At 41.3% G+C, this 26,064-nt stretch overlaps 2 protein-coding genes across 2 annotated transcripts in view; both read right to left on the bottom strand.

The window, feature by feature from the left end:
* Positions 1-3,206, bottom strand: part of LOC308288039 (adhesion G protein-coupled receptor D2) — a gene marked incomplete at both ends in the record, with an annotated part of 125,960 nt that extends 122,754 nt beyond the window's left edge. Inside the window, one exon of the mRNA XM_080729383.1 lies at positions 3,173-3,206. Coding sequence (XP_080585509.1) covers positions 3,173-3,206 — 34 coding nt within the window. The remainder of the gene's footprint in view (positions 1-3,172) is intronic.
* A 4,907-nt stretch (positions 3,207-8,113) lies between these two features.
* The window catches only part of kif14 (kinesin family member 14), a gene marked incomplete at both ends in the record, with an annotated part of 40,078 nt that continues 22,127 nt past the window's right edge, over positions 8,114-26,064 (bottom strand). Inside the window, 9 exons of the mRNA XM_080729392.1 lie at positions 8,114-8,484; positions 10,230-10,374; positions 14,054-14,128; positions 15,435-15,557; positions 16,951-17,103; positions 18,611-18,798; positions 19,743-19,982; positions 22,074-22,174; positions 25,772-25,890. Coding sequence (XP_080585518.1) covers positions 8,114-8,484; positions 10,230-10,374; positions 14,054-14,128; positions 15,435-15,557; positions 16,951-17,103; positions 18,611-18,798; positions 19,743-19,982; positions 22,074-22,174; positions 25,772-25,890 — 1,515 coding nt within the window. The remainder of the gene's footprint in view (positions 8,485-10,229; positions 10,375-14,053; positions 14,129-15,434; positions 15,558-16,950; positions 17,104-18,610; positions 18,799-19,742; positions 19,983-22,073; positions 22,175-25,771; positions 25,891-26,064) is intronic.

Below are 26,064 nucleotides of genomic sequence, written 5' to 3' on the forward strand. Positions count from 1 at the left end.
GTACTTGTGAACCACAGTATCTTTGACTGTAGTGCCTGGCGGGCAGATGGTGGTTGTTTCCTGTTCCTGTTCAATGTCCCATAGCTTCCATTGATTGGCACTGCAGCCAAAGATGGTGAATTTAGGAGGATAGTCCAACCGTCACTTCACCATTGGAGGGTGAAATGGTACCCGAATGGTCTCATAAGGCGTCTTTCCACTGTAGGGCCGAACCAGAACTAGAACCTGAACTTTCCAGAACCAAGAACTTTCAAGTACCAGGGAAGCTCCGGGACCAAGTTCTGCTTATGTTTCCATATAACCAGAACTAACTTGGAAGGTCTCAAAAAAGAGCAGCAGCGCTGCTGGCCCCGCCCATAGATTCCCATAACTCAAGTGCAACGTGTGCAATGGAAACAAAACCAGAACCAAAGAAAAAGTTCTGGTTCCACCTAGGGTTGTTCGATATGGCCAAAAAATAAAATCTCGATTATTTTCTCTGAAATCCCGATTTTCGATTTCGATTTCGATTTTTTGTTAAAAGAATAATACATTGTTTCAACTATTTTGTTTTCATTAAAAAAATGCAAGGAAATGTTTTTTTTTTTCATTATTGTTTCATTTTTTGATTTTTTTAATATATCCAAATAGCAAAATGCAATAAAACAATAAGGGTATTAATAATAATAACTTTAGTTGCGCAACAATCACATACAGAAGTTAACTTAGCGTCCTTAGTGTTTCATTATCAATAGTGAGTGACAAAACAGCCAAAACAAGCCAGCTCTTGGAGGCTGGTGAAACGGGTGAAAAAATAGCTAAGGCCACCCCTGAATTTTGGCTGGCATTTCGCCTACCAAAATGTAATTCCTGGCTACGCCCCTGCCCTGCACCACTCATGCACGGAGATGTTGACTGATTGTAAACGGAGGCGAAGCGCTTCGCTTCCCGACGCAAAATTAACACAGTGACAGGGACAGTAGGAGACTACAGTCAGTAGGTGGGTAACACAGAATTAATAAGCTTCTTTCAAACTACTAACAAGAAGTAAGTTTACCAGCTCAGCAGCGTTTTGTTCTGTTTTCTGCTTGAACCATCGCGAGTGAGCGCAGTGCGGTGGTGAACTCTGCTCAGTCTGACGTGCGCTAAACGCGCATCAAAGAAATGACACATCAGAGAGAAAGTAGTATTAATTTGGTGTCGGACCTTGTCGTCCTGCTTTAGGAGGACGGGGCTGTGTACTTTTTGCGCGTGCAAGGCTCCAATGAGTAAGAATTTCCCTAATTAAAGTGAAAATCGATTTTACGATTTCCATTTTTTTAAATCGTCCAAAAGAAAAAAAACGGGTTACGATTAAAAATCGATTAATCGAACAACCCTAGTTCCACCTTGCAGTGGAAAGGGGGCTCTAGATATCACCATAGAGCATCGCAGCGGAAGTGGATTCCTGGGGTCACCTAATATTCCCCATTCATTTTCGCCATAGACTTTTACAAAAATATTTATAACAATTATGTTAAGCCTCGAACCAAGCCATCCAGGATGGAGGTGAAACATGACCATATAACCTTTTTTTCTATGAAAAGAACATTTTGAAAATCGCTAAACAAAGGGTAGTTATTAAATGTAGTATATCAAATAATGTAATATTAAAATATGTTTTCACATAGGATCAAAGGTTATATGATCATGATTCACCTCCATCCTGGATGGCTTGGTTCGAGGCTTAACATAATTGTTATACATATATTTGCAAAAGTCTATGGCGAAAATGAATGGGGAATATTAAGTGACCCCAGGAATCCACTTCCGCTGCGATGCTCTATAGTGTGTTGATGGGACAGAGAATGGTCAATAACAAAGTTGATTTCCTCCTGATTTGTCTCTCTGAAAAAAGTGGTATCAAAATGTAGGGGACGATGAGTGGCTTGTGACAATCCAATGTATCCAATATCGTTCAGAAGCTGTGTTCACGTACACTCTCCCATTGGAATTAACATTACTGTAGTTTACATTTGATATTGAATTTGATAATTGCCTTCCTGTTGTTATTGCTGTTCTACTAGATTGATGAAAACGGAATAAATCAGCCTGCTTCTAGTCTCGTAAAGATCCTGCAGGCAGTGCAGCCGATTTGAACATTAAACACAAATGACACCTTTATGAGAAAAGCTTTTAGCGACAGACCACCAGTGGTTCCCAAACATTTTAGCGCGAGACCCAAAAGAGTCTCCACGGTACCCAGTGAAAATAGACAATCTACTGTACAAGCTCACAACACATCGCGATGTGACACGTTGTGAACTTTTAGATCTGCTATTTTCATTACATTGTAATGGGATTCTTTTGGAGAAAAAAATTAAATACACTCCAATCCAGGCTGTATTTGTTTTTAACTTATGATTTCTTTAAACATTATTAATATCGATAACAATAAAAAATAAAATAAAAAAATAAATGTAGCAAACAAAAAATAAAGACCATATTTACTCGCAAGCTATTAAAAACAGTGCCCGGAAGGGGCACGGTGGCGCAGTGGTTAGCGCTTCGCCTCACAGCTAGAAGGTCCTGGGTTCGATTCCCGCCGGGGGACGCTGTGGGCACTGGCGGCGTGTTCCTCCTCCGCGTCATCAGCGCCCACACCCTAGGTGGGGTTGACGATAGGGCCTTTCTGTGTGGAGTTTGCATGTTCTCCCCGTGTCTCCTAGGGTTGATACCCTCACAAAAACATGCACGTAATCCTGGTCTCAATAATGCCTCCCCCTGGCCAGCCGGGGCGCCTGATGGAGGGGAAAGGAACTGGTTGAATAACGTGTTCCTTCCACGCGCTACGTCCAAACCAGTGAAATCTCCACTGTCAGGTGAAAAGAAGCAACTTGGACTCCTCATGCATAGAAGGAAGCATGAGGTCAGTCCGTTGCCTCCCCAGGTTGGCAGAGGGAGAGCAGAGCCCAGGATTACATAGGCAATTGGCACTGGGTGAAAAAATGGGTTACAAAAATTGTGGGATAAAAATTATAGAAGAAAAAAAAAAACAGTGCCCGGCTTGTAGAACCCCCCTCAAGGACCCATGTCATCATGGGGGTCCTGGACCCCATGTTAAGAACCAGTGACACAAGGACACATTGACACCCTAAATGTTGGTACAGTAGACATGGTCATTCGTGGAAAGGAGATATTTAAGGTGTCTTACCTGATGTATAATGATGAAACCAAATCTGAAACATAACATCAAGTAATTGGTTTAGTAGTGTAAGTAGCCCTACATTTATATTTTCCATAAATTGTCCACCCTTACTGCTGCTGTACTGAGTATCACTGTGTGTACCAATAATCCAGTGGTGGAAAGTAAGTAGGCCTAAGTATTAAGTAGGCTACTTAAATGGGTACTGTCACCTAAAGGCGTACTGTCATTGCCTGGCCTTGCCAGCCTCTATCACACACTTCGTTTTGGGAAGAGAGTCTGGGATTTCAGGAAGAGCTTTCATTTCTGGGGGGTGGGCTAAAGCCTAGAGAGTGACGCGAGCCCCAAACAACGTGCCCCAAGCATACAACCCTGATTTGCCAACCCTTAAAGCTGGTTGAGGAAATAGAATCTCAATGGATCGGTTCCAGACCGTACTACAACACCACTACCGCCAGGGGGTGTTGTTGTGTTCGGTCTGGTTTATTAACCCGGCAAGTACTGTCACTGTCAAATCATCTTAATATTTGTATGATGTCATTGTGGGAATGCGCAATTATAAGCCAATCAAATCAATTGACTGTACTTAGACTACTTACTGTACTGGTCAGCTGTTGTTGGGGGGCGAGGGGCAGATTACACTGTGACATGAGTTTCAGACTATTTCAGACTGTTTTCAGAGAGACCACGTGACCTACTGTATCATACTATTATCATTTCAGGGGCGTGTCAGCGGGCCTTTAAGTACAAATGTGAGGTACTTTTACTATACTGGAGTATGTCAAAAGTATTTCAATACTTTACTTGTAATCCACTATATCTTTAGAGGCAAATTTTGTATGAACTTGTGAAATGGGACATACCTGCATAATGAGTACTTTTACTTTAGGTAGGTACTTTAAGTAGACTATTTCTGCACTGTGCTACTCACACTTTTACTTCAGTAAAAACTGTCAGTACTTCTTCCACCGCTGGCTATTATGAATCAATTAAGTCATTATGATTCAGTCAATTTGTCAATATGAACACAATATTTGTTGTAAAAATAAGCCAGTCCCAGCTATATAAACAAGGGCAAACCAGGCTCCATTATGGCTCATTTTAACATCACAACATTTGTCTTTACTTGACGTACAGTAGGATAAATAACGTTTTCACAGCTCTTTAGGGAGGACATGGAAAACATATTTGGGGATTTTGGCAGGTTTACTTCTGTAGCTACACAACATGCAGTGGTGTAAAGTAACTAAGTACATTTACTCAAGTACTGTACAATTTTGAGGTACTTTTTACTTTGATGGAGTACTTCCAACATTCAATACTTTTACTCTCGGATCCAAATATTATACTTTTACTCCACTACAATTAGCCTATTTTAAAACTTGAGTTACTTCATGGTAGATTTGGATTATTACAAAACATACATTATCCACTTAATATACATTTCAGCCATTTGAAAATTCACAGCTTGTAGATCTATTTTCGAAATATTTGTAGGCCTATTAAAATTTCAGTGGGACATTCTGCATAATGAATGAGTACTTTTACTTTTGGTACTTTAAGTATAATTTCAAACAATACTTTTTGTACTTTTACTCATGTAGACCTACATGTTTAATTCTGGACTTTTACTTACTTGTAACAGAGTATCTCTACATTGCACTATTGATACTTTTACTTTCCCCCCACTGACATATGCCTGTTTAAAGTCAACGTCATAAGGACACAGGAGGTGTCGCCCAAAACAAAGCTACAATCATGAAAACAACAAACATCGTTTTAATACTTACAAGCATATTCGTGCATATCAACCAGCAGCGCATCCTATAAAATGTGAATTAATGCGTTCGTTAGATAAGGAGACGGTAGAACACTTTATGCATTTCTTTAACGTTATCCTGAAAACATGAAAATGACAATAAGTTTCAAGAGTTTTTGATAAAACATTTGTTATTTCCCCATTATGTTACCTGTAGTCTTTGGTGTTTGTATTGATGCCTTCTTCCCCAAAACCTACGCGCGTTGAGCTTCACTCCACCTCAGTCGACACACCGTGTCGTGTCTTTAGTGACATTTTAAACATGTCTTATGGCACGGTAGCCTGCTTAATAATGACAAAACTCTAAAGCTTATTAAAAAATAACAATATAATTAATCCAACTTCGGACTTGGTTTGCCGTCGTTAAAGTTAGTGGGAACCTCCTTTGCTAGAATGTATGGAGGAGAGATGCAGAGAGAGGGAGAGGTGGGCGTTCTCTCTCTGCTGCTCAGAGGTGCCAAGAAAACAAGGCACATTATTCATTACAGTGGTTCTCAAACTTTTGCATTTCAAGGTCTTCCCTGGAATCCACTTTGAGAACCATGCACTGATTTATTACACACTTCTGTACTTTAGTTCAGTGTCTCTCAAATGTATTCATGTCAAGGACCCCCAAAGTGACACTTATATTATCCTGTGGACCCCCCCCCCCCCCCCCCCATTTAAAAAGATATGCCAGGGACCCCATAACAGAAGAGTTTTATGGCTATAGCAGTGATTCCCATTGAACCATTTTAATTGCAAGGGGACCCCCAGTTTGACATGATTTTTATACGGATCCCCATTTAATAGTATTTCTATCTCTAAGAACCCAATTTATATTGAAAAATGAATGTGATGGGTTCAATTTTTACACTTACATACACATAAGGGTCTATTTTTTAACTAACTATCATTTAGTTGTAGGGGACCCCCGGAAATCCCACGAGGACCCCTGGGGGTCCCCAGAGGCCATTTTGCAAACCAACACTTCAGTCGAGCTCAACAGTGGTTCTCAATTTAATTTAAAGGACCTCCAAATTTGTGGCCATTTGATTAAACATTCGGGATTTGTGTAAATGTTGTCAAAATGATTTCAAGTTCAAATTGTTCAATCTCACTATCAAAATTGAAGGTTGAGGCTTGTGCTACCGTTTTATTGCTGCACCTTGTCAGTGGTAACTAAGTACATTTACTCAAATATGGTCATTTTTTCCTTTACTGGAGTTTAGATTTTCAAAAGGCTATTTTAAACTTCTGCTCCAGTCCACCAGAGGAAAATGTTGTACCTTAGTCCATTACAATTATTTGAAACCATTATTACTTTGTAGATTGATTACAAAATAGTTCATCCGTATATACATTTTGTCTATTTGAAAATAGTTGATACAAGCTCAAATGCATCACAATGGGACACATTGTGAGCTTGTAGGTGTGCCATTTTCAAACCATTTTACACATTTGTAAACCTTAAATCACTTTTACATTTCTAGGTTTTTTGAAGGAAATGTATTCAAATGGAATTAGACTTTATGACTGTGTGGTAAATTCAGGGGTCTGAGGGTGCCCTCACACCAAAATACCTAGAGTGGAATCCGCCAATGCAATTTCAATGAGAATGGAGCGTTTTTTTTTGCCAGTAGAGGATTTCTGCAAAAAAAACGCTCCATTCTCATTGAAATGCATTGGCAGATTCCACTCTAGGTATTTTGGTGAGAGCACCCTCATACCAGAATTATATTTAGGCAAGAATCACTGATGCATTAGCCTATGTAGGAGAGAGCCAATATTCAAGATTAAACATTAGTAAGGAGTAGTAGTTCACCCCCAAAATGACTCGATTACTCACGCCATGGAGACTTGAGTTCAATAATATTCTTAGGCATTTGTCACATTCCTAAGAAAAAAAGTATAGTAAATTTACCCCCATTGATTCCGGATCAATGGGGGGATACATTCATTGCAATCAAATTGACTAGGGATGCAGGAAAAAAAGAAAAGAAAAAGTATATACATTATTGAACTCACGTCTCCATGGCGTTAGTAATAAATAGAAAATAAGTCATTATTGGGGTGAACTATTAACGACAAGATTAGAACGCTGGCCTGGCCATTTGCACTTTGAGTGACCACGGAACATGTATGTAGGCATGTCATGTGTACCGTATCAGCAGCTATAGTGAAACATCTGTCATGATGGTTATAAAGTACATCATGTACAGTAAGTATTGGAAACATTGTAAAGCACTTTTTTTTCAATAAATGCACCATTTCTCATTCAAACAATCCAACAACACAGACATTAAATAAAAGTGTCTTTATTTGTAATTTATACAATAAATCTTCAAGATTTGATTTTGTCTTGACATGGTTAAAATGTTTCATACAGTATGCGCTTTAGGAAATATATAAGATAAAAATAATTTTATTAGAAAACTAGTTAAAAACAAAACCACTCGGAATCTGAATTCAACATTGTATTGTCGGAGTGTGATTGATGTCACCATTTGTGAAACAACAATCTTCAACAAACTCTAAAGGTTGGAGGGAATTTGGATGGAATATTGCTGGACAGTGTGGCCACGTGAATGCAGATCACTCACATTCTGGTCGTGTGAGAAAATGCAGACATTATGGAACAGTGTTCTAAGGATATTAGAAGAAGTCATGGGCTATAAGATCACTAGAGACCCCAGGGTACAACATCTCGGCTTGATACCCGAAGACACAGTAGGACGAGAGGACGTCTATCTGTTTAAAATATTGATACTGGTGGACAAAAAGGCCACCACAAGAAGGTGGCTGAAAGCGGATCCCCCTAAGCAGGAACATTGGTTGGACATTGTCGAAGAAATTAGCCCTATGGTAAAAAATTACTTATAACCTGAGGACCAAAGCACCAAAGCAGAGATATACGAAAAACGATGGGAGAAATGGCATTTGTATAAGAGTGAATAGTGTCCCCCCCAACCCCCCCATTCTTTTATTTCTGTTTCTCTCTTGTGTATGTTTTAGTTCAGTGGTTGTTTTTTCATTTTCCGTCCACGTGTTCTGTCCATATCTTTCGTCATGGCAGTTTGTTGTCTGAAAATAAAAAGTATAAAAAAAACGAAACCACTCATAAAACAATACAGAGCACCAATGGGACTGAATCAGACAAAGTGGGGGCTGCTTTTGTACACGGTCTTACTGAAGGTCCTATTTCTATAACTGTGAGAGCCAATAACCTCCTTGGATGACGAGGTGGTCTCTCCGCTGGCGCTCTTCTCCGTGCTGTCAGAGCCCCTTGTTTCTGCTGCTCCCTGCTGGTTAAAGGTGCCTTTGGCCAGACCCTGGAGTGCCGTGTGGAGTGCGTCGCGCGTGGCCAGGACGCTCTGGACACAGGGCAGCCGCAGGCTGTAGGACACGGTGGAGGAAGACGTTGTGCCTTTGTGCAGGCCGCCGCTGATGTGCTCGTCTACCGCCCTGGCAGAGGAGGAGATGGCGTGCGTGGAGACACCGAGTTCGGAGTCCCAGACTTTACCTGGAGAGAAAAGTTGCGAGTATTTTTCAGAAAAAGTAGCAAATCCACAAGCTCGAAACGCAGCGCAAAGAGACACACTTTGAGTGGCTACTTTTGCCACTTGTGTGACGCTGTAGTATGATCAAGGAGGGCATTAATTTACGGGGGAAAAAAATATATAGAATAAGGAGTTTCTGCCCGACAGCAAGGATATACACACATTATAGCAGTGAATTCCAATCACAACACAATACTGAAAAAACTAAATGTTTCTTTCACATCATACAATTCAAGAAACATTTTATTACAGCAATGCTATCATGGGGTTTGGGACCTTTGCAGTGGTTTGTGATCTAAGAATGATTTCATTGTTAAACACATTGCGAGTTACAGTACCCCGTGTCGAAAGGTTGGGAGTCTAAAATGTAAGCGTGGGGGGGCGCCCGCTGCCCTACTGGTCCATTCGCATACCACTTAGGCATTGCCACATAGGCATGGATGCCTGGCGGCGGCGGTGCCGTTTCGATTCCCGATCCGGACGACCTTTGCCGCGTGTCACTCCCCCATTTCCTGTCAGTCTACTGTCCTATCAATATAGGCATAAAAGCCCAAAAACAAATCTTGAAAAAAAAAGAAAAAAAAAAGTAAGCGTGATCTGGGTTGTAGTGTGGGGATTTAAGGGGAGCAAATGCTAATTTCGTGCAAATTTGCAACATTTTGTGCAGATGTAGCCCAGGGCTTGTTCTAATGATTTAGCTAGGGCGCCCGAGCCGACGACCTTCGGGGTCGCCACAGCGGCCAAATCAAGTTGGGCTCCCATTGACTTTCTATACAGGAGGAAAATACCCAGAAAAACATTTTTTCCTGGGTATTTAAGTAGGATCTGAGGGGTCTAACTTGGGGTTTGTCATGATGCTGAATCCATTGCAGGCATTTGTTTTGCAAAAACATTCCTTGGGCTAGAAATGGCCTCAGAAAACGATGCATGTATGGGTGAGCATTCATGTTAGTCGGAGGCCTTAGGGTTTTTTTTCTCGTGCTAATCAGTCTAAAAGTGCAAAATTTTGCACAGATGTAGCTCAGGGCATGCTCTAATGATTTAGCTAGGGCGCCCGAGTCGGCGACCTTCGGGGTCACCACAGCTCCAGAAAACACCCACAAAACTCTGAAAAGTGATGACTCATCACTTTTCATCACTAAAGTCGATGGGAGCCCAACTTGATTTGGCCGCTGTGGCGACCCCGAAGGTCGCAGACTCGGGCACCCTAGCTAAATCATTAGAGCATGCCCTGAGCTACATCTGTGCAAAATTTTGCACTTTTAGACTGATTAGCACGAGAAAAAAAAACCCTAATGCCTCCGACTAACATGAATGCTCACCCATACATGCATCGTTTTCTGAGGCCATTTCTAGCCCAAGGAATGTTTTTTTGTGCAAAACAAATGCCTGCAATGGATTCAGCATCATGACAAACCCCTAGTTAGTCCCCTCAGATCCTACTTAAATACCCTGAAAAAAATGTTTTTTCTGGGTATTTTCCTACTGTATAGAAAGTCAATGGGAGGCCAACTTGATTTGGCCGCTGTGGCGACCCCGAAGGCCGTCGGCTCGGGCACCCTAGCTAAATCATTAGAGCAAGGCCTGGGCTACATCTGTGCAAAATCTTGCGCTTTAAGACAAATCTGCACGAAATTAGCATTTGCTCCCCTTAAATCCCCACACTATTGGTAGCTAGCCATCATCTCAAGGTTCTTCTTAACGTTACCTCGGAGACTGGTGGAGAGGGAGTGGTGCAGCTGTCTGACAGCCTGGTTGAACTGGAACAGTCTGGCTGCCGTGTTCCCCAGCCCCTGCAGCTGGAGCTCCACGTCCTCTTCCTCCCCCACACTCTCTGGGCTGACCTCCTGCTCCTGTGTGGTGGAAAACCAGTGTGAAAATGCACGCATGGCATGTATGACACATTTTGAAAAGGTCCTTCTGGTTTGTTACGTTTGCTCCAACTAAAAGTTTGAGTCTTTGAAGACAAGCGCAACATTAGAAATTATGATAAAGGTCTCCCAGCTAGGCATCTGAATGAGTCAAGACAAGGGTATATGAGAGAGCAATGAGGTGATGAACAAGAGATAAAGTACATAACAGTTTACTCTTACAGAGAAAAGCATAATTTTGATTAATTCTCTAGGCAATTCCCTAAAGGACTCTTGAATATTTTTGTAATATGAGGACTACTTGAGTTTAGTTCTTGTGGGTTTAGTTCTTGTGTTTTTTTTTTCCAATTTGCTATTGAATTGCATATTCTCGTTTTTGCCATTTCCTATTCTTGGCCAGAAGGTTTCTGTGAATGCTGCTGCACCAAAACAAGTTTGAAAAGAGTTTACCAATATAAATCTGAAACTTTTTTTTTTTAGTTTACTGCCTGACCTTATGGCAGAGTAAATACAAGCTTGTGTCATGTTGCATCATCTTGTGAGCTTGTAGTATTTGATTTGTCAAGTATAGACCCAGGTCAACTAGTATGGTTAAATTAAGATCAACTCATATTACTGCCAAGAGTCAAACCCATCTGCCAATAAATTAACATTTACCACTCTCCAACTACAGTTGTAGGAGTAATTGCTATAGCTCACAAATTTTGCACATACAGGTATGTTTGTCGGGTAGAAACTTCAGATTGACAAGCTCAAGATGCGTCGTTCTGCATTTCAAGCTTACAAATGTGCTACTTTTGATGCATCTGTGTGACACTGTAGATCAAGTAGGGCATTCATTTACAAAGAGTTAAAATGTAGAGAGGTTTCTGCCCAACAGTAACGATATGCAGAATTTGTGCTCGGCATTTACCCGTCGGCTGCCATTAATAACGGCACCCAGGGTTGAGTTAATTGCTCGTTGCATCAAAAGTATGACCTTCTGATAACCAAACTGCATCTCTACCCAGTTAGCTACAGCGAGGGGGGAGATATTGTTGCGTGATAACTGCAGAAGACTGTAGTGGGTTGTGGTCAAAGGAAAATGCAATCTCACAACACACACACACACACCACTTTTCCCAACCCAAACTTCCCCAGCTGGTCCAAGGATTCACTTCTCAAACGTTTCGCTCATACAGTTCTGACTGATGTCACTGGAAAAACGAGAGGCCATTCCAAGGGGATCAGTCCATTCCTATGACATAAACGTAACAACATTCATCTCCTTGTACTGTACTGTAGAGGTGCCAATGTTGATCCCAATGAAACACAAGCAGCCCGATCCTCAGCCCTCCATTAGCAAAACCCTGAATAGTGGGAAACATACGCCGCAATAAACCCCCTTATTCACATCAGCCAGGAATTTCACTTTCCGATTGCAACACCTATTTTGCAAAGAACAGGCCGTTTTCACCTTTTCTTACTATTACACTGGAGGAAAACATTTATAATGTATATAACCTAAAATAAATTATACTTTTTTCGGATTCAAATTTGAAAATGAGTTGGATCATGACAGCTTTTATTTTTGTACTTGTAGCATGACGAAGTAGGGCATTAATTTATGAATATAAGCCGTTCTACCCAACAATCTGCTTTCTCTACTTGCACAAGGGACATATTCTGCGTCATTTGTGTTGAGCATTCCGCTTATACATATTTGATATTGTGTAAAATTGACTTTGTTTTTTAATGCTAAATGCTGTCCTGTAAAAAATATGCACCCACTCTGTTACACCTGACAAGTTAAAAGCTACTGGAAACACTCAAACCACAGGTCACCACTACGTTACACACAAACACAACACTCCGCAGCCCAGTCAGAAACCAACAATTAAGAACCAACCGAGACATAACCAGCCAATAGGTCACTTTCTTGCAAACCCTTTTGTTGTCCCAACATCAATGACATGGTGTGGGTGGGTCGTGAAAACCCCCAGAGGTTATTGTCCTTCGGGCGGTCGGTGATGTGACGATGAGCGTCCCTGGCAAAGCGTTGTCGTTTTGTGTGGTTTAAGATAATGGCAAACAAGCGCGTTCAGGGTGACTGATGGCACTTCATTCAACACATTCATTATCTGAACGGTGGCCCAAGGGGAGACTGGGGGGAGATAAGGCAAGAGGACATTGGGTTCCAACAGCAGCCATTAACGATGACTGGCAGCTTTAACAGGCCTGCTGGGATGGTGGGGATTAATCTGTAGCATTTAAGTGTCACCATGCGAGATGGCTTTTTTATGTCGTCGCTCTACAAGAGGCTAGCCGTCTACTGCAAGAGAGGATCTGTCTGTGTGTCTGTCTGTTGGGGGGCTAATCTCGCAAACTGGTCTGAGCAGCGCCAAACTTTGTATGCACACCGTCGGTAGGCCACAGAAGTACACCTTCCATGCAAGGCACCAACCTGCTCACCGGGAGCAACAAGGGGTTCAGAGTCTTGCTCAAGGACTCTCTGAAACCAACTCTGGGGGAGCCCGGGATCGAACTGGGAACCTTTCGGGAACCCTCAGTGTTCTAATGACTGTTTCTCTACCCCTGATCAGCCACCGCCGCCCCTATGTGGCAAACCATCAATAAGACCAAACTGTTCAGCCCTATATTTAATACCATGACAACCTGTTTCGACCCAAGGGTTCTTCATCAGGGTAACAAAGAATAAGGGAGGCTTAGCATTAAAGTGCCCGGATCTCCCATTATATCTGACGTTTTATCCCGTCTGATGATCCAGGATCACCTTTTACCATTTTAACTATTATGTCTCTGGTGAGCACCTGGTTGCCTTGTTCTCTCTGCCAAGTATGACAAGTGCTGATGTGTGGCATCAGAACAGAATGTTTAACTTCTTATAACTATAGATCTCTATCTAGATACACATACATAGTATTACAAGTGTTGATGTGTGGCATCAGAACAGAATGTTTAACTTCTTATAACTATAGATCTCTATCTATATACACATACATAGTATTACAAGTGTTGATGTGTGGCATCAGAACAGAATGTTTAACTTCTTATAACTATAGATCTCTATCTAGATACACATACATAGTATTACAAGTGTTGATGTGTGGCATCAGAACAGAATGTTTAACTTCTTATAAATAGATCTCTAGATACACATACATACATCATGCTGCTCTTCTGTATGAATATATGGCACATTGAGCTGTTTAACAGAACAAATTTCCTTTGGGCTAAATAAAGTATATATCTATCCATATATCCATCTATCTATCATTTCAGAATGTGTTGATATGGGCTTGTGGTTCTACTGACTGCTGTAGCTTACCAACATTTGACAGTGGATGTATTTTAATTTATATTGCATTTATAGCTGTGTTTCTATTTTTTTTACCTAGAATAGAGTGGAAAAACTGAAAGTTATAAGTTAAAAATCCCATTTCTATTGATGAAACATATTCTCTATATATACATTTCTGCATTTACTGACAAATCTGTATGAATGTATGGCAACTGGAGCTGCTGTTGAACTGAACAAATTTCCTTTGGGATGAATGAAGTATATATCCATCTCCATCATTTCAGTTGGTGGTGTTGATGGTGGGATTGTAGTCTTACTGACTGATGTAGCTTACCGACATATGACAGTGGATGTACTTACCGACATATGACAGTGGATGTACTTCTGAAGAGCACAGGCCAGGTCTACGGTCAGGGACTTCAGATTCTGGAGAACCTGCAAATAGAGACGTAGGACAGGTACAGGAATATGTGTTAGCACACTCAAAATCTACTTCTATTTATTTGTATAACGAATCTAAATATTTCTATCCCTGTGCATTTGATTGATTGGATTGAATACTTTATTAGCAGGATTTTTAACAATACAGGTTGTATGGTCAAAGGTTATGCTAAGGATAAGTGTACTCAATTCATCAGTAATACACATGGTAGAAATCACAGTTGCATCAACGGGTATATTTACAGAGGAATGAGGGGGGTAAGGACTTAGTTAGGTCAAATTAGCCAAAAGTTAAACCAATCTGGGAACTAAATCAAAATCAATATCTTTCTTCACAAATGTGTTCATAAAGGTGTCTACTATCACCTCTGAACTTTCTCAATCACAACTCCCTTGGGGAACTTTGTGGGAGCCAATCAAAGTTAGGGGTATCCCGTGGGCCTGGGATTAAAGGGGGAAAAAATGAAAAATGGCCAATATGAGCATATGAGGTGTGTAATTAGGGTATTTTGGGGCTGCTGAATCCATTCCAACCATCAGTAAAAATGACTCCTTGGCCATAAAATAGGCCACAACAAACTACCTTTTTGTGTCCATGAGACATAATATTGGCAATAAAAAAAAAATGGTTGGAGTAGGGTTTGAATTCATGAAAACTATTCAAGATCAGGCGGGTAAGCGCACATCATGACACACATGATAACATGATACAATCTGACAAGGAACACTCAAAAGGGTTTAAGCACAGGGACTAACAGGACACAGGTGAACTCGAATGACATGATTGGCTAAGCCTTAGCCAATTAGGCCTATTTTATGGCCAAGGAGTCATTTAAACTGAAAACTAATGGTTGGAATAGATTCAGCAGCCCGAAAATACCCTAATTACACACCCCATATGCTCATATTGGCATTTTTTTCATTTTATCCCCTTTAATCCCAGGCCCAGGTATCCCGATACCCCCAACTTTGATTGGTTCCCACAAAGTTTCCAGAGGGAGTTGTGATTGAGAAAGTTCAGAGGTGATAGTAGACACCTTTATGAACACATTTGTGAAGAAAGATATTGATTTTGATTTAGTTCCCAGATTGGTTTAACTTTCGGCTAATTTGACCTAACTAACTAGGGAGTCGAGCTCTTTAAGTGGGAAATGCGTTCTACTATACCGCTGCAATCATGTACCCATCAAAACCCAAGCTGTGAGCAACATTTTGGGGGAACGAGGTCAGTTGATCTCGTTCAACATAACATATGGAGCACAAGTCATTTTTGTGTCACCGGATAGTTGTCATCCCTTACCGGGGTCCTTGGATAGAACAGCTGAGCTTCTCTCAACAGGTCATTGTTGATAGTAAGCCCCTCCTTCAGAAGAGACTGGACACCCTTATTGGTCCCCTCCAGTAGTGACGTGGCAACTGAAAGCTGAAAATAAGCAATCACAACTTGTAAATGTGAAAGGTTTTTATTTAAGAAAGTCATTGAATATGCCAGTAATGGAAAACTCTAGGGGTGCAACAGTTAATCCAACTAATCGACATCAGTAAACAATCGATAAACAATCAATCGCTTATTTGGGCATGTCATTAAAGGCTAAAAGTTTCAAACAAGCTCACACGTCACACCGTGATCCGTTGTAAGCTTGCAGATCTGCTATCGTCACCATTTTCTCATGACACTGCTGTGCGTAAACAGTATGCGGTTAATGGATTCATTAAAAGAAAAGAACTTGCAATTATTCTATTGATTGCTTTTGATTCATAGAATAATCGACAAATCAAAAAAGCAATCAAAAGATTAAAAATTATTGATAGCAGCCCTAGTAAAGGCCTTTTCCTTGGGGGCCTGAGGCCACTACTACTATCTTTATATTCTATCAGGCTAGAATGTAAAGCAGCAAAATAATCTCTGGTCTATATACACTTATACACACAGTGTTGCCAGAGCGGCAGACTGCAGACAAATGCCGGAGTGGTCATATACTCTACCAGTAAGACTCCCTAATTGGGAGATAAGCGACCGTCAGGTCACATACACAAACTTTAGAAGGCAATTGTAGCCAATCAGGGGGAAATATGGGAAATGGGACAGATCCACGCTTACTGTGAAATTCATCAGAATGATGATGAAATTAATATAAAAATGGTATTCGATTCTTAAAAATAAATAAATAAAAAATATCTGAGCGCAGAAAGGGCGTTGAAATGTTCACTGTAAACGTCTGCAGCAGATTCGCTATATAAAGCTCCAATGTTCATTAATTTGGCAGGTGTTGGGTATTAGCATTTCCCAGTCTCATTAACATTGAGTAGAGAAGGGGGCTTTAATGGTGTGATCCAGACAGTTCTGTTGATCCACCATCCTATGGACAACAGCAGCAAGGGTCAACCGGTCCATGAAGTGAAAAGCGTAAATATGACTAATTTAGTGGCTTTGGTCAGACACGGTGCATTGTTATGCCCACTGAGCACCTCTATGAGAGAGACATTTCGATGTCAACAGAAGTGCATACCCAGTCTATGAAAAGAAAACTCGGTCTGGGAATTTAGTAGCAGTCTTAATGAGAGGTTGTAGAGCAGAATATGCAGCCCTGGTGAACTTATACAGTCCAGAAAAAAAAGATCATAAAAATCATACATGCAGTTTTAACATTCAGTTCAATAAATCCCCCCCCATATCCAACCCTAACCCTTGCTCTGCCACGAGACTAATATTCCATTCTCCCGCATTATGAAACGGTGGGGGAGTGCTGATTACAAGGGGCCCCTGAGCCCTCGCATGCACAGACGAGCTGCTTCGCTATTAATGGGGGAGTTACCTTGCCCGTGGCCCATGTGCCGAGCTCCGCGGTGTTCAGCGCGGTGCCCGTCATCGCTGCCAGCTGGCACAGCGCTCTGAGAGCGCCGTCCAGTGTCTGGCCGCTCTTCCTCTGGGCCTCGGTCACCATGGAGGAGATCTCCGACTCGCAGCCCTGGGAAGGGGGTAGCGTAGCGTAGGGGAAGGGTCAGGTAGGTTAATTTAACAGCAAAGTGAGCGAGCTCATCACCGTGTGAGGCGGAGGAAAAGGAAACTTGCTGTACCGTACAGGCAGACACGGGTGATTGAAAAATCAGACGCCAGATCGATAAATACTAGCAGCAAAACCAACAAAACGGTCGACATTGATCTAAGTGGGCGAGAGCATAAATTAGAACGTCGTAAAAATAGATAAACTCGATTGAAGGTGGTAGTAAGAAATAAAATCATTAGCTAATTTGCTTCTTAGCTAAATTACTTATAACAATAATAAAGTAAATGATACTACAGCGTTTGGGTGCCATTTTTTATACAAAAATGAAAACTAAAATACATTATATTATACACAGTATATTCATGTTCTGTTAGGGGCTCAAGGTTGACTATTCCCTACACACGGTCATTTCCATACTGACGGCTCCAAACAGCTCACAGCTACGACCCGTCAATCAATGTTGTGCATTCTGATTAGACGCCGTTCGCTCACGTGGTAAAACGGGGCTTAAATCGAAACATCCCCCACCCCCCCTCCTCGTTTCAGGTGTTTTCATGGTTTTCTAATCATTTTATCTGAGTGGAGGGGGAAGCACCACCAGTTGCTGTCCTTGCACAGATGTCGATACATTCTAGTATGTGATCATTTCATTGAGTCGAGATTGCACTGACTTGTGACTGGAGTAGAGCTTCTGCATAGCTTCCCCTATTTGGAATATATTTGTTTCCTGCCTGCCTGAAGCCCTTAACTTCTTGAAGACTTGTCAGTTTTCAGTGTGATTCATGAAAAATCAATGTGATTCATGCTAGACATCAAACCGAACATGAATAAATATTGACAAAATACAGATGCCAGGTTGAAAGTGGTCATTTATTAATTTAGACCCTCCTCCTGGTGTCAGGTAGGACACAATGTCTGACATCAGTAAAGTTATTTCAAGCACTGGATTGATTTAGATGCACCACCATATTTATTGTAGTTGCAATCAACCCCGTGTCAGGAGAGAAAACATAGGGACTGTAGCCTCTATGATTGGCATACGGTGTGCCCAATATATGCATTTGATGCTTCTTACGTCTCATTTATTGACTGATGTTTTACCGAATTTACAATGAAGTTACGCGGCAGCTACTGAAAAAATGCTCGGTGTATATAAGCTCTATGCACGGCGTATGTTGATGTTCATTTTTGCACTCTTTTTTGAGCAGTGCTAACCGCTCCTAGTGTACACCGTGCAAAGCTTGCCATTAGCCAGGCTTCAGGGAACGCTTAATGGAATTAATTCATAAAAAGCACCGCTTCTTCACACTGGGTGTGGTTTTTTATCATTATTGCCTATGCTGCTGCATTGTCTGAAGGAGGCCGAACAAAAAGCTTTACCCTTTTGTACCTCTGTACACAAGATGTAACAATAAAGCACCTCTGTACAAAAGACGTAACAAAGCACAAAGATCTGCTGTGTTTTTACCTGAATGAGAAGCTGGAAAAAGCCACCCATCCTCTTGACCTGCCTGCGGAGCTCCTCAGAGACGCTGTAGAGCTGACCATAGGAGGCTTTGACAGCAGCTAGCCACTGCATGGTGACAAACACTGCTCTCTCTACGGCTGAGGTGGCCTTCACCATCTGGGTCTGGGCCTCTGGGTTACACACAAACACTGGGGAAAGAAAATAAAATGAATAAGACATGCACGATTTATATGTTAGTCTTATTTGACTAGTGAATGATGCATTTCAAAGTTCATAATTCAATAATTCTCCCCCAAATTAATTATGTATTTGAACAGAATTCTTCAGTAATAACATATTGGCTAGTATTTTATTGCAATAAGACTACCTCAGACATGGTACATTAAGGAAATTATTTCAAACTATTTTCAATTCTTTGTTCAGGAACAGTTTTGCTAGTAACAGAGTAGAAATGTTAGATTATGGTTGCTTTTAAACAAGTGAACAAAAGCACCCTCTAGTGGATAGAAATGATTTCCAAGTAAGTATTTCAACATGAATAAATATGAATTAGATATCGCTCCCTACATGTAATCAAACCTTTAATTTGTGTTACCGTTTATGACAAATAGATTTTAACATCCACAAATTGGGAAAAGTTGAGCATTTGGTTGAGAATTTAACCATTTCACATTGATGTTAGTCACGTTAACCCATTTAGACCGGGAACGCATTACGCATTACCGTATTTAACCATAATTTTTATGCTTTAAATAGTAAAAAATAGCAGATATACAAGCTCACAGCACAGCACTGCGTGCCATCTTCAGTTTGTAGATCTGCCATTTTTGAACAATCTAACATTTGACCCGATTCTATAAAAGTACTCTAAATCCTTCTAAGATTTTTGAAAAACTCATGTTTCTACGTCAGCGGTTCTCAAACTTTGTGTGTTTTTTGTCAAACCCCATTTTAAAATTATTATCAGGACAGGAACCCGCCAGAAGCCAGTTACAAAACATTCTCGGTTAAAAAATAAATGGCAGATCTACAACCTCGCAGTGCGGTGCCGCGCTGTGAGCTTGTATATCTGCCATCTTTCAATAGCTAAAGTATAAAATAATTCCAGGTCGTAATGGTGTTCAAATCCCACCGTTCTCCTGGCTGTCCTCGTCCAGGCCGTCGTACAGCTCAGCGATGCGGCGGACGGCGGTGTACACCATGCACAGGTCTGACGCCAGCCTGTCGGCCATAGTCTCCTCTGGCCGGGTGCTGCGACGCAGACCCGACAGCGTCTGGCCAATCAGCTCCTTGCAAATGCCTGGCAGGGCGGAGTCCGAGGAGCTGGGGTTGATGGAAGGGGGTTGGCTAACGCCCATCAGCCCGGAGAACCCTGAGGAGAGAGGGAACGTTAGCCCATGGTTTGGTTTAGATGCATAGTTAAAAATGCATGAGAAAAAGAGAAGACAAGATTCTTAAAAATGTGCCTAATAAACAACCAACTTCCGTAATCCAGAAGGATTCCAAACAAATGAAATGCTTTCCGGAAGAGGGCGGTTTACGAGGCTACTTAAAAATAGGGTACAACAAAAAAGATAAGCTAGATAATGTACAATAATAAAAATTAAAAAGATCAGGCCTTCCTGGAACAAAAAAAAAAGGTTAGATACTGCTTTTCATCCTTAAGGAAATCCCAGCCATTTATTCATTTCATGGAATACTCTTTGGATTAATCCTCCCTTGTTAAGTAGTCATCATTAAGGCTACAAAAGCCTTGAGTGTATGCTTAAGAAAATAAATTCTGCCTGAAAGGTTATGAAATGAGCAGCGTTGTACTGCAATCAAACCTGACCATCAAAGTGATTGTTGGCTTGTTTCTAGCTAGCCTACTCCCATCTGTATTCATTTCAGCCATTTTAACATTTACAGGCTAATCCCAGGGTGTCTAGATGATTTTCCCCTTTCAAAATGTCATTGCCTCTTTCCAAATTATGTTCTTGTCTGGGTTTTGTAAATGCTCGTTAGTGGCTCTATATGCTAATGATTTGGGGGAAAATAGGACCATCTTAAAACCCCAACGTCTACGAGTTTAATATGTGTATGAGTCATTATGTATGTACGGATCAAATAACCAAGTATTACCACCATAAAATGCACAAGAGTTGTTAGTTTTCAGTTCAGAGGACGAGGACATTAAGGGAAATTAGATTTTATGCATCCGTATACACAGACTACTTGAAAGCAGATGTGCATTTCAGTTGCTGGCAGTCAACTGTGGAATTCTCTACTGAATTGATTAAAAAAAAAGATTGTATAAACACCTTTCAGTTCAAGAAGATGTATAAAGAATAATCAGAGCTGAAGGAAATCTTTGCGCTTCAGCACTGCCACAGAGTTCAGTGTTCTCAGAAAGGACAATATACTAAACACTTAGACACTTCTGAACGCTTGAACCCAAAGAAAGTACTGGAGCACCCCATTTACAACTTTCACTAAAAATTAAATTCGTGTCACCCGTGCTGCATCCGGCTTTGTCAGGGGTCCATCTATACAAACACAAATGAGAGGGGAGGGAAGCCAGGCAGGGTGGGTGATATCTGTCACTGCACATACCCCTACGGGCTGGGTCTACGTCCTCCCGGTGGGGGCTGCCCACTGGCAAGCCAGTCAGTAGGATACAACAGCAGTGACAACAGCGTGGACGAATTAAATAAGGACTAGACGAGTGTAAAAAACACAAAAAAATTAAGCCCACCTACAAGTGCATACAGTCACTTTTAGATTGAATCGCAAATATATCGCAAATAGTATAGTTTAATGATGAGGGGAAATGGGCCAACGTTTCAACTCTTCGTTTTCACATCAGAGGATTAACGTCATGTGGTTCAGTATTTTCTTTGGGTTCAGTCGTTGAGATGATGTGGCACTCATACGTAAGTAAGCCTTGCCAAGCCATGAGGCCCATAGGGCTCTCATAGATCAGTTTAAATAATCATAATATACACATGGGTGTGTGCCCATATTTGGGCATAATCCTGGCACAGATGCATGTGTGCGTGATATACAGGACCACCAGGGGTCCAAACAGACCCTATACAGGTCTGTAACTCAGTATACACATGGAACCTCATAAATGGAACCAAATGGACCCGTGGTTTGTTCCATTTGTACACTCTCAGAGTTAAGTTAAAACTGAAATGTCGATTGGGGTCCACAAATGGTCTGTTTGTCCCGGACCAACCAGTGATATAGAACAACAGTTCAATGGTTTAATTACAAGGACCCCAATTTGACATTTATTAGGCCACAGAACCATTAGATACCAATTTCTATCCCTGGCAAAACAACCAAAATCCTAACTCTATGGACCCCCAGTGGTCCATGAGGATTCAGATACAATGTATGCGTTGTGTTTTATGTGATGAGACTGGATGGATATAATCTGTGCGATGTATAGAATGTATGTGTTTGATGTATGAGTTACCAGCAGACAGTGAGGAGCTGTTGAGGAGACTCTGGATGGGATGAACTCTGATCTCATACAGACGACCTGAGATCCTCTTGCTCTTCAACAGGCTCCTACTCCTGGAAGTAGAGCAAAGGTCAAGTTATTACCTTGTTTTAATTGGTTAGGGTTAGGGTTGAACAGCAAATAGGGCACACACCAAAATAGTGCAGGTTCCGAACACGGTGCAAAGGCATTAACAATTAAGGTCACTCTGCTCGTAGCCAGAACACAAGATATTTTTTATCCTTAGTCGGAGCAACTTCTGAGTGGAAACATTCAGTGATTTTCACATGGACTCAAGTGTTGATGAACAAACTGACTAACCTGTGATGTTTTTGTTTACAGGATAGCCTCACTGTCGCTCCCTTCTTATGGTGGTTTTGGTTTCTGTATATCAGAGACCACTACTACACTACAACATAAATGCTAAAGTCAAAATAATGTACCCATTATTAACTACATAAAACAGACTTACTAACTAGCAGCCAACACCAGACCAGCTTAAAATAGTGGCTTTCCTATTAGCACTGGCCTAGTAGCCAGTGAGTTAGCCAGCTACTGGTTCGATGGAGGAGTTTGAAAGGGAAGCACTGAGACCATGCCATGTTTCATTTGGCTAAGACCAGTGCTAGTCCCAGCATCACCAAGAGCCCCATAAAACATGTCTGACAAGAATAATAAGTAGGGTGGGAATGCTGTGCATTTCGTGTCGACTTAGAACAGCGGTTCCGTTGTGCAGTGCACGCAACTATACTACGTTAATTGGTTTGAACCAATGGGGTTTTATTTTGTATGGCGGCTCTAGAGATACACACTTTGTGAAATAATGAAATGCATTCCATGTCTTAAAAAATAAATAAAAAATCTTCTCATACTTCAGTGTCATGTGAAAATGGCCAACGTATAAGCTCAAATAAGCTACTGGTTAGTTAGGATACTGTACCCTAAAAAAGGTCATGCTGGCTGCTACGCATGGGTTATCCCAGTTTTTAACTTCCATCATGAACAAGCCACTTCAATAAAGACTTCAACTTTTTCAACTTTTTTCACCAGAAGAGTGTCTTGGTTTCCTTATTTTCAACAGAAGAGTGTCTTGGTTTCCTTAGGGTCACCAGAGTTAAATATTTTTGTTTTACTGCACAGTATATTGACATTAGATTGAGTGAAAGAAAACCTCTGTTCCCTCTGCATTACTTAACGCTTTCACCAGTTACACCGTCAGATCATTGAAGTGAAAATAGGCCATCTACAAGAAGATAGGCCATCTACAAGCTTACATTATGAAGCTTTCTACCGGCCATTTACGGCGAGCAACATCGTAGCTTTTCCCCAATCTGTCCCGTTTCGCACCGGCTCCTGTTGTAAAGCACAGCCCCTACCACCCTTTCCCCTGCCTGACCTACTCAGCCTGTACACATATGAATCCACTAAAACACAAGAGGGGAAAACATTCTGTGGGTTTTTACAAAGTTTGATTCAGAAAGGAGAAAGAAATGTGTCGAAGGCCCAAATATGTGCCATGCAGTAAATCACACCGCTGGAAATGTCAATAGAGGCCGTTTTGTGAAAACAAGCAAAGTCGTCCAAAATGTTTAACAAAGATGAATTTCCACGTTCCGTCCCACAGCAGTTGGACTTTCCACATTCATCCCATTGCTGGGCACATTGTTCACAACAACAGGATGCCAGAGCCTATTGGCGCAAGTTGGAATTTTCTGGAACAAGAATTTACTGATAGAAATCCCACATCTGAGGCCACATCTGAGGCTTAGTAAAGTCGGTCACCAAGTGTCTTTTTTTAAAATTACTTCTGAAAACCCTCGTCCGCCAAGGCCTTTTTATAGCGTTTTATTTTATTGCCTCTTATCAATGCTAATTTCCTTGCGTGCCTTTTCGTTGTTCCAATTTAACAACAAATTGTTTTTAATTCATGTTTGTTACTTTTCATTGTTAACTAAAGGATTAGTTCAACCCCAAAATGATTTTTTTTTTCTATCGATTACTCATGCCATGGAGACTTGAGTTCAATAAAAACTTTTGTTTTAGTCGCATTCCTAAGACAAAAATGTCATCACAATAAATGGGAGTACATTTACTACATTTTTTGTCTTAGGAATGCGAAAAAATACAAATAAATATCATTGAACTCAAGTCTCTATGGCAAAAAATACAAAAAAATATTATTGAACTCAAGTCTTTATGGCATGAGTAATCAATATAAAAAGTCATTTTAGGGGTCAACTACTCCTTTAAGTTTTAATTGCCCTTTTGCCTTTTTTGTATCACTTTATAAAATTATAACCCCATATCGACTTAAAAGCAGTGGCTCTCAGCCCAAGTCACTGAAACCCAAAGTTCTGCTAATGGGGACTAATGAAGCTCTAATGGCAAATTCAGTCCCTAAGATAGTAACCCAACTTCTCAATTCTCCCTTCCCTTTAAGATCCAATCATCTGCTAAACAGATTCTCCCCCCAAATCATAATGCTAAACCTGCTTCAAAATATAAAGCTTAGCAACACGTATCGGATGCCTCCATAGGGGACTCAACTGTCAATGCCTTTCTATCATGATGCATTTCGTGCTGGAGGAGTGCTCCCCTTCCCAGCGGCGCGCCCAGCATCACTTTAGCGCTCTAGGCTTCAAGCAGAGAGGACCAGTCATTTATGAATAACCGAAAATGAGCAATTTTCCGAAAATAGGCCATCTACAAGATTACAATGAGTCACACTGCAACGTGTTGCAAGAAGACATGCTGGCTACTATGGAATTCAAATGATCTATGAAATCCAAATGACTTTTGAAATCAGTTGTGGCAACTGAGAACTTTTATCCATAGAGGATGCTCAAGCATAGAAACAGTTGATGGGCATGTGAACATGAGTGTGTGTGTGTGTGGGGGGGGGGGGGGGGGGGCAATAAACACTCCCTGCAATCACTAGTCTAGACATGATATCTAAAGCGCTCCTCCACTCATAAAACACTGGACACAGCCACTTACGCTGTCATCATTTCAGAATCTATCTCTGCCTCCCTCCACCAACATCACACCGATTTGCATTTCCAAAGGGAGGCCACTATGCTAGGGACTTAACTAATTAGGCTTTATGAAATGCCTAATTTCATCTGTGATGGGGTTGGCTATATGAAATGTATCCATGACAAGGTTGATGCCAAAATCATCTCTCCTGATGGGAAATCTAGGCCTGGGAGAGCTGCTCGTGAAAACAAACAATTCTCCACTTCAGACTATAACAAGCTTTTAATTAAATTAAGATAATAACTAGTTTATGTAAGAAAACTGACCACTGCTTTAGCTAAAATAGCCTACAACGCGTGGCATCACAGTAGATAGGTTGTAGGTCTTAGTTTGGCTATTGTAGGGAGTCGGGACTAGTCTATGACAGCGGGACTAGTCTATGACAGCGGGACTAGTCTATGACAGCGGGACTAGTCTATGACAGGGCAAGCAACTTGAGATTCCAAAGTGCCCTTGAGCAAGTCAGTGAACCCATCAAACCCCATAACAGTTCTCTCTGAATGAGAACGTCTTATGAATACAAAACCAACCCACAATTTAAATACAGGATGGATGAAAGGACAGTTAAGGCTAAATAATTGGATGGATGAAAGAATGAACAGGACGAGGGAGGGAGGGACAGACAGGATAATTACCTTCGGCGTGAGAACGAGGTGGTGGCGCGTGAGAAAGAGGAGGCGGCGGAGTCTGGTAGATCTTGCTCCCACTCATCATCCGGGCAGTAAAACACCTCATCATCTTTGGAGGCGTCCCCCTGAGCAGAGTAAAATACTGCTTGTTTACTTCAACTTAATGAGAAAATCCCGACGGAGGGCAGGGGGCTCAGCTCCCTGGCGTTCATGCATTAGAGACACGCTCAGGAAATTGGACATTATACCATCCTGTCTTGTTCCTCTGTTGAGCTGATGAGGAATCTGAGTGTAAAGTG

The sequence above is a fragment of the Nannobrachium achirus genome (genome assembly GCF_963921795.1).
Source record: "Nannobrachium achirus genome assembly, chromosome: 1".
Classification (NCBI taxonomy): domain Eukaryota; kingdom Metazoa; phylum Chordata; class Actinopteri; order Myctophiformes; family Myctophidae; genus Nannobrachium; species Nannobrachium achirus.